Source organism: Schistocerca americana, chromosome 11, assembly GCF_021461395.2.
Source record: "Schistocerca americana isolate TAMUIC-IGC-003095 chromosome 11, iqSchAmer2.1, whole genome shotgun sequence".
Classification (NCBI taxonomy): domain Eukaryota; kingdom Metazoa; phylum Arthropoda; class Insecta; order Orthoptera; family Acrididae; genus Schistocerca; species Schistocerca americana.
This window is the reverse complement of record NC_060129.1, coordinates 189,706,323-189,720,920: the sequence shown is the minus strand read 5'-3', so window position 1 is coordinate 189,720,920 and position 14,598 is coordinate 189,706,323. Positions and strand designations below refer to the sequence as shown.

General features: G+C 49.2%; 1 protein-coding gene across 1 annotated transcript in view; it reads right to left on the bottom strand.

The window, feature by feature from the left end:
* Positions 1–14,598, bottom strand: part of LOC124553536 (solute carrier family 2, facilitated glucose transporter member 8-like) — a 57,778-nt gene that overhangs the window by 14,407 nt on the left and 28,773 nt on the right. The window contains exons 3-4 of the mRNA XM_047127384.1: positions 13,637–13,752; positions 2,443–2,711 (exon numbers count right to left, since the gene is read on the bottom strand). Coding sequence (XP_046983340.1) covers positions 2,443–2,711; positions 13,637–13,752 — 385 coding nt within the window. The remainder of the gene's footprint in view (positions 1–2,442; positions 2,712–13,636; positions 13,753–14,598) is intronic.

The window sequence follows — 14,598 nt, the reverse complement described above, 5'->3', positions numbered from 1 at the left end:
ACAGGGCGCAGAAGTGGTAGTATAGGCTGTGAACAGTGGTGCTGGAAGTTTACAAAGCAGGTCTCAGTCCAGTCACTTCCACAGGTTATGCAGTCTGCACACGCTACCATAAAACAGTATAGCATTCCGAATGATACTCTCAGCATACACCATCGCAAAATCGCTTTGGACCTCGCCGCAACTAGACATGAAGCTACACGGTGACACTTATTGAACTGTATGAACAAAAACGTAAGTTAGTTAGAAACTACGTCGTGCACACATTTTATTCAACATGTAAACGCCACTACAGATGTTCGGATTTAGGTTATGACATATTCGGTATGCCCACCCTCATTAGCGATGATGTGGCGCAGACGAATAGCGAAATTCTGCGTGACGGCTGAAGTGTCAGAACGTTGATACTGTCGGTGACCTCCTGAATACCTGTTTTCAGCTCAGAAATGGTATTGGGATTGTTGTTGTACACCCTGCCTTTAGTACAGACCCACAAAATGAGTCGCACGTGTTCAGATCCAGAGGATATGGCAGACAATGGAGGCCCACGCCAGTAGCCTCTGAGTAGCCCAGAATGAGAATACGGTCCCCAAAGTGCTCCTCCAGGACATCAAACACTGTCCAGCTTTGATGGTGTCGAGCTCCGTCTCGCATGCATCACATCTCGTCGAAATCAGAGGCACTTTGGAAAACAGGGATGAAATCATCTTCCAAAACCTTCACATAGAGTTTGGTAGTACCATGGTATTGAGGAATATCGCACCGATTATTCCGTGACTGGACACTGTCCACCACACAATCCCATGTTTAGGGTGAAGAGACTTCGCGATTGAGAAATGCGAATTCTCAGTTCCCCAAATGCGCCAGTTCTGCTTATTGACAAACCCGTCCAAATGAAAGAGGGCTTCATTGCTAAACCAAACGAATTAAAGAAAACCATGCACATACTAATTTCCACAGTGCCCTGAGGCCAACTGTGCAGTTTGAATGTCATAATGCAAACCGTTATTTGATATACACTACTGGCCATTAAAATTGCTACACCAAGAAGAAATGCTGATGATAAACAGGTTTTCATTGGACAAATATATTATACTAGAACTGACATATGATTACATTTTCACGCAATTTGCGTACATAGATCCTGAGAAATCAGTACCCAGAACAACCACCTGTGGCAGTAATAACGACCTTGATGCGCCTGGGCATTGAGTAAGAGCTTGGATGGTGTGTACAGGTACAGCTGCCCATGCAGCTTCAACGGGATAGCATAGTTCATCAAGAGTAGTGACTGGCGTATTGTGACGAGCCAGTTGCTCGGCCACCATTGACCAGACATTTCAATTGGTGAGAGATCTGGAGAATGTGCTGGCCAGCGCAGCAGTCGAACATTTTCTATATCCAGAAAGGCCCATACAGGACCTGCAACATGCGGTCGTGCATTATGCTGCTTAAATGTAGGGTTTTGCAGGGATCGCATGAAGAGTAGAGCCACGGGTCGTAACACATCTGAAATGTAAGCTCCACTGATCAAAGTGCCGTCAATGCAAACAAGAGGTGACCGAGACGTGTAACCAATGCCACCCCATACCATCACGCCAGGTGATACGCCAGTATGGCGATGACGAATACACGCTTCCAATGTGCGTTCGACGCGATGTCGCCAAACACGGATGCGACCAGCATGATGCTGTAAACAGAACCAGGATTCATCCGAAAAAATGACGTTTTGCCATTCGTGCACCCAGGTTCGTCGTCGAGTACACCATCGCAGGCGCTCCTGTCTGTGATGCAGCGTCAAGGGTAACCCCAGACACGGTCTCCGAGCTGACAGTCCGTGCTGCTGCAAACGTCGTCCAACTGTTGGTGCAGATGGTTGTTGTCTTGCAAACGTCCCCATCTGTTGACTCAGGGATCGAGACGTGGCTGCACGATCCGTTACAGCCATGCAGATAAGATGCCTGTCATTTCGATACGAGGCCGTTCGTATCCAGCACGGCGTTCCGTATCACCCTACTGAACCCACCGATTCCATATTCTGCTAACAGTCATCGGATCTCGTCCAACGCGAGCACCAATGTCGCGATAAGCTACAATCCGACCTTTATCAAAGTCGGAAATGTGATGGTACGCATTTCTCCTCCTTACACGAGGCATCACAAGAGCGTTTCACCAGGCGGCGCCGGTCAACTGCTGTTTGTGTATGAGCAATCGGTTGGGAACTTTCCTCATGTCAGCACACTGCATGTGTCGCCACCGGCGCCAGCCTTGTGTGAATGCTCTGAAAAGCTAATCATTTGCATATAACAGCATCTTCTTCCTGTCGGTTAAATTTCGCGTCTGTAGCACGTAATGTTCGCGGTATAGCAATTTTAATGGCCAGTAGTGTAGTTCAATAAGAACGGTGTGCGGTGTGGTGGTGCGGAGGAGTACAGCAGGACTCACCGAGTCTCCCCAGATGAGGAAGGCCCAGCCGGCCAGGAAGAGGGGGCCCAGGCAGAGCCCGGCCCACTTGCGTCCCAGCACATCGGCCAGCCGCCCCACGGGCAGCGAGAACGCCAGCGCCCCCAGCGACATGCAGCCCGAGACCCAGGACAGCTGCCACGACTGGTAGCACTGCGCTCCGGCCGCAGACGCGTAGCCGCACTGCAGCTCCGGGATAGCCACGCTGGTCCAGCCGAGTGTCGTGCCCGTGCCCAGCGCCCCGATGCTCACTGCGGACAGGTCCGGGCGAGGCCGAGGTCAGTCTGGGACTCTGGGTGTCTGCTGGTGGCTCTCACAGAAACAGTAGAATATCCAGAATGAGATTTTCACTCTGCAGCGGAGTGTGTGCTGATATGAAACTCTCTCGGTCTGGCACACAGTTTTAATCTGCCACGAAGTTTCATATCAGCGCACACTCCGCTGCAGAGTGAAAATCTCATTCTGGAAACATCCCCCAGGCTGTGGCTAAGCCATGTCTCCGCAATATCCTTTCTTTCAGGAGTGCAAGTTCTGCAAGGTTCGCAGGAAAGCTTCTATTAAGTTTGGAAGGTAGGAGACGAGGTACTGGCAGAAGTAAAGCTGTGAGGACGGGGCGTGAGTCGTGCTTGGGTAGCTCAGTTGGTAGAGTACTTGCCCGCAAAAGGCAAAGGTCCCGAGTACGAGTCTCGGTCGGGCATACAGTTTTAATCTACCAGGAAGTTTCATATCAGCGCACACTCCGCTGCAGAGTGAAAATCTCATTCTGGATACCTTTGGAATGTTTTGTATCGCCGATGTCGTGACGGGCCTCACTGAATGACATCAATACCTGTCCTCAGCGCAGCACTCCATGAAGAATGGGCTGCCATTCGCCAAGAAACCTTGCAGCACCTGATTAAAAGTGTGCCTGCGAGAGTGGAAGCTGTCATCAAGGCTAACGGTGGACCAACAGCATACTGAATTCCAGCATTACCGATGGAGGGCGCCATGAACTTGTAGGTAATCAGCCAGGTGTCTGGATAATTTTCCTCATATAGTGTGTTTACTTCTTGGCTTGTAGTCAAGTCCCTCCTTATAGGTTATCAAATTCATATCTCCCATAGGTATACGTTGACTAACCAAAACATTATGATCAGTGCCCACCACAAGAACAAATGCTGACATCGAGGACACGTTATCCAGTGAGGAAGGTATACATGCTGTAATACCCAGGCTATGCATGGGGATATTTTTTGTTTTTTTGTTTTACTGAAGTATACTTTTTCAACGTTGCTGGCACATTAAAACTGTGTGCTGGATAGAGACTCGAACTCGGGACCTTTGCCTTTCGTTGGAAAGTGCTCTACTGGTTGATCTACTCAAGCACGACCCGCGACTCTTCCCCACAGCTCTACTTCCGTGAATACAGCTGCTACCATCCAAACTTCAAAGACGTTTTCGTGTGAAATTTGCAAGACTAGCACTCCAAGAGGAATGGACATTTTCTATTTTGACTGTGCCTCTGCACTGTTTCAAAAGTCTCCATCAGTTACCCATTTATGTAACTTGTTGAAATATAATGCTGTGCCTGGGAATGATGGTGTGCTGATGAAAGCGTTTCATTGTATTCGGAATGAATCATGGTTCGGCACTACCACAGATGACCATTGCAGTGAGTATTGTGGCGACACAGGGAGAGGTCCAGCCAGCCCGGTGGCCGAGCGGTTCTAGGCGCTTCAGTCCGGAACCGCGTGACCGGTACGGTCGCAGGTTCGAATCCTGCCTCGGGCATGGATGTGTGTGATGTCCTTAGGTTAGTTAGGTTTAAGTAGTTCTAAGTTCTAGGGGACTGATGACCTCAGATGTTAAGTCCCATAGTGCTCAGAGCCATTTGAACCATTTTTAGGGAGAGTTCCCATCCTTAAAATGTTTTGGAGAGCCACATTAGTGTTACTCCTGATGAAGAAGTGCGCGAAGCCATCGATTATGGCTTCAGGTCACAGCTGTTGGGGACTGAGTGAATCCTGATGGCACAACAGTGGGCCACAGATTTCCTGCACTCTTAAATTTACACGTAATTTGACTCCATTTTGTAATCACTGAAGTAACTTCACATTCACTCTCAATTCGTTAATTTTCATTTCGTTCCCTGTCCCCTTTCTGGGTGCTCCACTTTTTCTGCCAGGCAGTCTACGGTTTGTCTCTCTCAGTCCTTTGACATTTCAAAGACCAAACTACAATAGATATGATAGTGAAATTTCTCCGCAGGCTAGACAATCTCAAAGAATTTCTAACCTCACATCAGTTCTGCCAACAACTGCCGCCAGAGTGTAGCAATGCGCACAAGGAGTAGTGTGATTTTCAGAAAGATAATCGCCGATTACTAAGCAAATAAATTATCGTGGTATGGATGTTCAAATGGTTCAAATGGCTCTGAGCACTATGGGACTTATCTTCTGAGGTCATCAGTCTCCTAGAACTTGGAACTACTTAAACCTAACTAACCTAAGGACATAACACACATCCATGCCCGAAGCAGGATTCAAACCTGCGTGACTGTAGCGCCTAGAACTGCTCATCCACCCCAGCCCGGCAGTATGGATGTGAGGCAGCTGCTGTGAAAACGATTAAAGACTAGTATTACACTCCTGGAAATGGAAAAAAGAACACATTGACACCGGTGTGTCAGACCCACCATACTTGCTCCGGACACTGCGAGAGGGCTGTACAAGCAATGATCACAAGCACGGCACAGCGGACACACCAGGAACCGCGGTGTTGGCCGTCGAATGGCGCTAGCTGCGCAGCATTTGTGCACCGCCGCCGTCAGTGTCAGCCAGTTTGCCGTGGCATACGGAGCTCCATCGCAGTCTTTATCACTGGTAGCATGCCGCGACAGCGTGGATGTGAACCGTATGTGCAGTTGACGGACTTTGAGCGAGGGCGTATAGTGGGCATGCGGGAGGCCGGGTGGACGTACCGCCGAATTGCTCAACACGTGGGGCGTGAGGTCTCCACAGTACATCGATGTTGTCGCCAGTGATCGGCGGAAGGTGCACGTGCCCGTCGACCTGGGACCGGACCGCAGCGACGCACGGATGCACGCCAAGACCGTAGGATCCTACGCAGTGCCGTAAGGGACCGCACCGTCACTTCCCAGCAAATTAGGGACACTGTTGCTCCTGGGGTATCGGCGAGGACCATTCGCAACCGTCTCCATGAAGCTGGGCTATGGTCCCGCACACCGTTAGGCCGTCTTCCCCTCACGCCCCAACATCGTGCAGCCCGCCTCCAGTGGTGTCGCGACAGGCGTGAATGGAGGGACGAATGGAGATGTGTCGTCTTCAGCGATGAGAGTCGCTTCTGCCTTGGTGCCAATGATGGTCGTATGCGTGTTTGGCGCCGTGCAGGTGAGCGCCACAATCAGGACTGCATACGACTGGGGCACACAGGGCCAACACCCGGCATCATGGTGTGGGGAGCGATCTCCTACACTGGCCGTACACCACTGGTGATCGTCGAGAGGACACTGAATAGTGCACGGTACATCCAAACCGTCATCGAACCCATCATTCTACCATTCCTAGACCTGCAAGGGAACTTGCTGTTCCAACAGGACAATGCACGTCCGCATGTATCCCGTGCCACCCAACGTGCTCTAGAAGGTGTAAGTCAACTACCCTGGCCAGCAAGATCTCCGGATCTGTCCCCCATTGAGCATGTTTGGGACTGGATGAAGCGTCATCCGCATGCGGTCTGCACGTCCAGCACGAACGCTGGTCCAACTGAGGCGCCAGGTGGAAATGGCATGGCAAGCCGTTCCACAGGACTACATCCAGCATCTCTACGATCGTCTCCATGGGAGAATAGCAGCCTGCATTGCTGCGAAAGGTGGATATACACTGTACTAGTGCCGACATTGTGCATGCTCTGTTGCCTGTGTCTGTGTGCCTGTGGTTCTGTCAGTATGATCATGTGATGTATCTGACCCCAGGAATGTGTCAATAGAGTTTCCCCTTCCTGGGACAATGAATTCACGGTGTTCTTATTTGAAATTCCAGGAGTGTATATAGGTTTCTGGCAACTGGAAGTGTTCTGAATCATTTGGGTGGTGCACATCGTAATGTTTCATAAGAGACAGCGGAGGACACGAGAAAAGCATTTCTCAAAAGCCCCTTGAACCATCCCCAGCTCTCTTGTGGTCCCCTTTTTAGGTACTCCACGTAGACGTCTGCTCGTAGATACGTATCGTCGGTTTTTTTTTTCCTTTATTGTGATCTTAACACCTTATACAAAGGCGGGCTGGCAGCAGCACAATACGCCGCTCTTCAGCCTTGAGTGTTACAACAAGTAGTACATAAAGGTGGCACAGAGTAGACAGTAAAAACGGTGGGCAAAAAAATGTAGACACTAAAAATCGAAAAAACATGTAGCCGTTCACGCTGGACGAGAAACATCACTAACACTGGGCGACACGATGCACAGAACATGGATGATGGCGACGGCACGTGAACGGTGGGGGCGTGACGGCGAACAACACTACACACAAACGAAGGCACACACACGAAACACTGACGGCGATGATCTCCGGCGCGCGAATATTCACTGAGAGGGGGAGGGAGGAAGGGGGAGGGGAAGCCCGGTGGAGAGGGGAGGAGGGAGGGGGGAAAGGAAAGAGGAGGGAAGGGAAGGGAGGGAGGGAGGGTCCCTAAAGGAGAGGACACAGGAGGTGGGGGGGAGGATCAAAGTTGATAAGAGGGGTAGATGGAGGGGACGAGGACATCATCAGGGAGGGGGAGCTGGCGGAAGCCACCTTGGGAGAGGGTAAGGAGGGTGGAGAGATGGAGACCGGGTGGGACGTGGGAATACAGGCGCGGCAGTGGGCGGGGGTGGGAGAGGATCGGGGACACGAGCGGGTGAGGAGGATCAAGTTTACGGGAGGTGTACAGGATCCGTATCCTTTCAAGGAAAAGGAATAGGTGGGGGAAGGGGATGAGATCATACAGGATCCGCGTGGGGGAGGGGAGACGGATGCGATAGGCAAGGCGGAGAGCATGGCGTTCAAGGATTTGGAGGGATTTATAGAAGGTAGGGGGGGCGGAGATCCAGGCTGGATGGGCGTAACAAAGGATAGGGCGGATGAGGGATTTATAGATGTGGAGGATGGTGGAGGGGTCCAGACCCCACGTGCGGCCGGAAAGGAGCTTGAGGAGACGGAGTCGGGAACGTGCCTTGACTTGGATCGTCTGGAGATGGGGAGTCCAGGAGAGGCGACGGTCGAGGGTGACGCCAAGGTACTTAAGGGTGGGAGTGAGGACGATAGGACGGCCATAGACGGTGAGATAGAAATCAAGGAGGCGGAAGGAAGGGGTGGTTTTGCCTACAATGATCGCCTGGGTTTTGGAGGGATTGACCTTGAGCAACCACTGGTTGCACCAAGCGGTGAACCGGTCAAGATGGGATTGGAGAAGGCGTTGGGAGCGTTGCAGGGTGGGGGCAAGGGCGAGGAACGTGGTGTCATCGGCAAACTGGAGGAGGTGGACGGGGGGCGACGGCGGCGACATGTCCGCTGTGTACAAAAGGTACAGAAGGGGGGAGAGGACGGAGCCTTGGGGCACACCGGCGGAGGGGAAAAAGGTGTAGGAATCTGTGTTATGGATGGTGACATAGGAAGGACGGCGGGAGAGAAAGGAACCGATCAGACGGACGTAGTTAATGGGAAGGGCAAAGGTTTGGAACTTGAAGAGGAGACCGGAATGCCAGACGCGGTCATAAGCGCGTTCGAGGTCAAGGGAGAGGAAGATTGCGGAGCGACGGGAATTAAGCTGTTCGGAAAGGAGATGAGTGAGGTGAAGGAGAAGATCGTCGGAAGAGAAGGATGGCCGAAAGCCACACTGGGTGACGGGAAGGAGGCGGTGCTGGCGGAGATGCTGGTGGATGCGGCGGGTGAGGATAGATTCCAGGACCTTGCTGAAGACCGAGGTAAAGCTGGTGGGACAGTAGGAGGAGACGGCGGACGGCGGTTTGCCAGGTTTAAGGAACATGAGGATACGGGAGGTTTTCCACAGGTCGGGGTAGTAACCGGTGGACAGGACTACATTGTAGAGCCTGGCCAGGGTGGAGAGGAAAGAGACAGGAGCTTCACGAAGGTGACGGTAGGTGGCACGATCGTGACCAGGGCAGGTGTTGCGTTTGGTGCGGAGTGTATCAATGAGATCCTGGGTAGTGATAGGGGCATTGAGTTCCGTGTGTGTAATGTTGTCCAAGTACTGGAAACCAGGAGCGAGGGGAGGGACAGAGGTGTCAGTTCAATCGCGGATATCCGGGAAGAGGGAGTAATCGAACTGGGGATCGTCGGGGATGGAGAAAACATCGGAGAGGTAGGAGGCAAAGTGGTTGGCCTTACTAAGGGTGTCAGGGAAGGGGTGATCATCGTGGAGAAGAGGATAGTAGGGGGAGGGTTTAGTTCCGGTAAGGCGACGGAAGGCCGACCAGAACTTGGACGAGTTGATTGGTAGGGTTGCATTTAAACGGGTGCATGTCTGTCGCCAGTCCCGGCGTTTCTTAGCCGCGAGCAAGTTACGAACGTGTCGCTGGAGTTGCCGGTGGCGTCGTAGTGAATCCGGGTCACGCGTGCGGAGGAAGGCACGGTAGAGACGACGGGATTCATGGAGGAGGAGAACGGCCTGTGGGGGTAAGGTAGGACGGTGGGGGTGGATGGCGACAGTAGGAACGTGGGCCTCCACGGCCTCAGACAAGGTCTGCTGGAGAAAGGAGGCGGCATGGGTGACATCGTCAGGGTGGTGGTAGGTGAGAGGGTGGCTATCGACCTGGGTGGAAAGGGTATCCCGGTAGGCATTCCAGTCGGCTCGGGAATAGTCGTGGACATACTTAGGGGGAGGATCAGTACGAGGATCGGGGCGAGGGCGACGACCGTCTGCAATGGTGAGGAGGACAGGGAGATGGTCGCTACCAATAGGTTCCAGGACATCCACCGTTATGCGGCCAAGGAGGTTGGGGGAGGAGAGGATAACATCAGGAGTGGAGTTGGATTCGGGACGGGTATGCTGGGGGATGGGGACGAGGTCGCCTTGAAGGGTGGAGAGGAACGTATCGTCGGTAGGTTTTCCGGCTTTACTTCCCGACAGCGACGACTCTCCGATAGGGTGCGGGCCTTGTGTTTCGCTATTACTACGAGTCTTGTAAATATCGCTTTTATTTAGTAATTTGCCCGGGTAAAACTCTCCCCTTTTATGATTAAGACAGCCTGCGCCACCTTTCGGAGGGAGTGGGGATGTCAAAGAATCACAAAAGTTCATATTAAGCAGTCCGTAAAACACGTAAACGTTCACTTCAGTTAGCGTGTCAGTTAATGCCTACGCTTTCCGCTAGATGGTGCTGACTTCTTGCTGAATAGCTTTGGTTCCGTAAAACCTCCACTGATTATTACTAGGTAGATGAAATAAGTACAACACTCTTGTATTTCACTTTCACTCTATATTCGAGGATTAAGATGGTAATGGAGCATGGCCTATTTAAAAGGTTCCTAGCCTGGAGGAATCTAAATAGTCCGCAAATGCCGATATGCACGCGCTCTACGTCCAGATTCGCAACTAACGACACACGACATTTTCAAAAGTCCACGCGCTAATATCTGAATACCGGTACCTCTGAATTCACTCGTATCAGCAGATAATTTGAGTTTCTGTCACCTACATGTCCGTAAAGTTCCAATCTAGCACTAAAGTCCTAAAATCCCCTTAATATTCCGTTGCTACCAACAGTCAGAGATCGTACACTACATCACTTTTAATCTCCGTAATATTCGAACAGTTTATCGTGAATCTCAACACGATGAAGACCAATCTCATTATTGTCTCGCTGACTGACACGGGTTCCCGCCCTTTAACGAAACGATCAAGGAAAAAAGGCGGCAATAATGACGATCAGGCCTTTTTATAGGTTTTTCATCACAAGAGTTTAACGTTACCGCCTTCTCCATGACGGAGCTTCCGTGACTTTGCTGTACTTAGACGTTAAACTAGTTGCTGATATACTATAATTTTGATCTGCAATTACCGAACTCTGATTCTACACTATTTTCCTCTCTAAAAATTCTATTCTTAATTTTAAATTATTCTTTCTATAGCTTTTATCACTGTAATCTGAACCGAGGTGTTACACCCTGTATGAATTCCGCAGGCACCTAGGCAAGTTAATGTGCTCCAGGCGACATTACATCCTGTAGTACAACAACATCTTTGTTTGTATGCTTACGAAGTGCACGGTCTGTAACACTTATGGCGAATGAGAAACCAACACAACAGTTTTCTACGGATATGCTGCAGCATACTGCCACGAACAACCAGTTCCTGGAAAGATGGCTGTTCTCAGATGAGGCAACCTTTCATGTATCAGGAACAATTAATCGGTATAACATTCAGATCTGGGACTTGCAAAATCTGCACACTATCACTGAACATGTTCATAATGGCGCTAAACTGAACGTCTTGCATTGCTGGACTGTTCTTCTTTGCAGAGAACACACTGAACGGGTCAGTGTGTCTGGACATGTTGGAGCAGTTTGCATACTGTCAGATACGAGGCTGGCAACGCAAAACTATCATCCTACAGGACTAAGTTCCTCTGCATTGGTCAATACCTGTTCACAAGTTAATGGCTAAGAAATTTCCTACTCGCTGGATCAGATGCAGAGGACCCAATGCCTGGTCACGTTCCCCTGACTTTACTACGCTCAGTTTCTACATCTACATCTACATCTACATTTATACTCCGCAAGCCACCCAACTGTGTGTGGCCGAGGGCACTTTACGTGCCACTGTCATTACCTCCCTTTCCTGTTCCAGTCGCGTATGGTTCGCGGGAAGAACGACTGCCAGAAAGCCTCCGTGCGCGCTCGAATCTCTCTGATTTTACATTCGTGATCTCCTCGGGAGGTATAAGTAGGGGGAAGCAATATATTCGATACCTCATCCAGAAACGCACCCTGTCGAAACCTGGACAGCAAGCTACTCCACGATGCAGAGCGCCTCTCTTTTGCAGAGTCTGCCACTCGAGTTTGCTAAACATTTCCGTAACCCTATCACGCTTACCAAATAACCCTGTGACGAAACGTGCCGCTCTTCTTTGGATCTTCTCTATCTCCTGTGGTATGGATCCCACACTGATGAGCAGTACTCAAGTATAGGTCGAACGAGTGTTTTGTAAGCCACCTCCTTTGTTGACGGACTACATTTTCTAAGGACTCTCCCAATGAATCTCAACCTGGTACCCACCTTACCAACAATTAATTTTATATGATCCCTCCACTTCAAATCGTTACACATGCATACTCCCAGATATTTTACAGAAGTAATTGCTACCAGTGTTTGTTCCGCTATCATATAATCATACAATAAAGGATCCTTCTTTCTATGTATTCGCAATACATTACATTTGTCTATGTTAAGGGTGAGTTGCCACTCCCTGCACCAAGTGCCTATCCGCTGCACATCTTCCTGCATTTAGCTGCAATTTTCTAATGCTGCAACTTCTCTGTATACTGGGGCATCATCCGCAAAAAGCCGCATGGAACTTCCGACACTATCTACTAGGTCATTTATATATATTGTGAAAAGAAAGGTCCCATAACACTCCCCTGTGGCACATCAGAGGTTACTTTAACATCTGTAGACGTCTCTCCATCGAGAACAACATGTTGTGTTCTGTTTGCTAAAAACTCTTCAATCCAGCCACACAGCTAGTCTGATATTCCGTAGGCTCTTACTTTGTCTATCAGGCGACAATGTAGAACTGTATCGAACGCCTTCCGGAAGTCAAGGAAAGTGGCATCTACCTGGGAGCCTGTATCTAATATTTTCTGGGTCTCATGAACAAATAAAGCGAGTTGGGCCTCACACGATCGCTGTTTCCGGAAACCATGTTGATTCCTACAGAGTAGATTCTGGGTTTCCAGAAACGACATGATATGCGAGCAAAAAACATGTTCAAAAATTCTACAACAGATCGGTGTCAGAGATACAGAGGTCTATAGTCCTGTGCATCTGCTCGACGACCCTTCTAGAAGAATGGGACTACCTGTGCTCTTTTCCAATCATTTGGAACCTTCTGTTCCTCTAGAGACTTGCGGTACACGGCTGTTAGAAGGGGGGCAAGTTCTTTCGCGTACTCTGTGTAGAATCGAACTGGTATCCCGTCAGGTCCAGTGGACTTTCCTCTGTTGAGTGATTTCAGTGGCTTTTCTATTCCTTGCACACTTATTTCGATGTCAGCCATATTTTCGTTTGTTGAGACTCGTAGAGGACTGTGTGGATGCAATCATAGCGGATAACATGACTATGTTGAGACATCTGATGGGATTGCAACAGTGCCAGAGCATGTGTTACAAAGAACATGGCAAGAAATTGAAAACAGTCTCGATGTCCTTTCTGTTTCAAATGGTTCAAATGTAGAGGTGTACTGATGATTATTAAATAAATTAATTTAGATGTTATTGCATATGGTGCGAGTTCATCATCATGTGTACTGCACATTTTTCTCCTCACTTTTGAAGTGTACAAGGTCTTACATGGCAGCTAGCTGAAATCCAAACCTGGACAGGTGTCCCATGAGAGCTTTCTGAGATTCCAGATTCGTGCAAAAATTATCACTGCTGAGCAGAGTGAAATTTTTGTTTTATTTTGCGAAAGACACGTAAACGTAGAGTTCTCCGACTACTATATCAATGAGTCACAATTGGTACAGGTCAGCTCATAGAAATACCTGGGAGTAGCAGTTTCTAAGGATGTGGAATGTTGTGACCAGTTGGCCTATTTATAGGTAAGTCAGATCACTGACTGTGATTCATTGGTAGAACATTAGGAAAACACAGTAATTGCACAAAGTGGACTGCATACAAGTCTTCTGTGATCAGTCTTAGAGGACTCTGACAAAGTAGGACATCGGCCCACGACCTTGAAGATACAGAGGATAATGGCCTTAGGACATTGACCCTTTTGGGAGATCTGGCAACAGTGTAAGCTTGACCCCTGAATTTTGGAGGATCTGGCAACAATGCAGACTGTCTTTGTGCCAGTACAGCTCCACTACTGCTAGGTGTAACTATTTTTAGGGATATGGTGTTGAGCAATCACATTGGACCAGCCGTGTGTAAGGCAGTTGTCAGACTTGTACTCACTAGCAATGGCGGCCAGGTGCTGCTTCAGTCTGCTGGCTCTTCGGCTTCCTTCAGCTGCATGTTCAGGAGGCGGCTTCATCTCCAGCTCGACAGAAATGGTCATGATGTACTGCCTGCTGTAAAAACAAAATGATTCATTGCTAACATGCATGTGTCAATAGTAAAAGCAATGTGTATTAGTATACTAATGTGAAAGGGACATGTTGCACAGTGATCCTTCAAAATAGGAAAAGTTGTTAATCACATTACAGTAATTATCTGACTAAACTTTTATTCCATTCGGGAGTAATATCCATCATCAACAAGGCAAATGCAGGTATGGTTCCTTTGAAAATGACATATACATCTGGATCTACATCATCAGCTCCATCTGTACTTAGGAAGCTACGTTGCAGTGTGTAGCGAAGGGTACTTTGTGCAGCAGTGTCACTTTCCCATTTTCCAGTTCCATTCGCGAACAGTTCATGCGATGAACGGTTGCTGGTAAGCCGCCATGTGAGTTTGGGTCTCTCAAATCTTACCCTCCTGTCCTTCTCGCGAGATATACAGGATGGAGAAAAATTATGGTTCAAATGGCTCTGAGCACTATGTGACTTAACTTCTGAGGTCATCAGTCGCCTTGAACTTAGAACTAATTAAAGCTAACTAACCTAAGGACATCACACACATCCATGCCCGAGGCAGGATTCGAACTTGCATCTGTAGCGGTCGTTCGGTTCCAGACTGTAGCGCCTAGAACCGCAAAGCCACTCCAGCCAGCGAGAAAAATTATGTTACGAAATTTTAATCCTAGATACCTGATGCCAGTATGAACCAAAATTACTAATGTTGTGTAGGTCGACAGTGGAAAATTTCTAAACTACAGAAACTTGGCACCACACTCTCCAATTGGCTGCTGGATTGCCCTGCTGCCAGATGCTCTGGACAAGGCATGACCTCGAATGCTTTGCCTGCCAGAGATT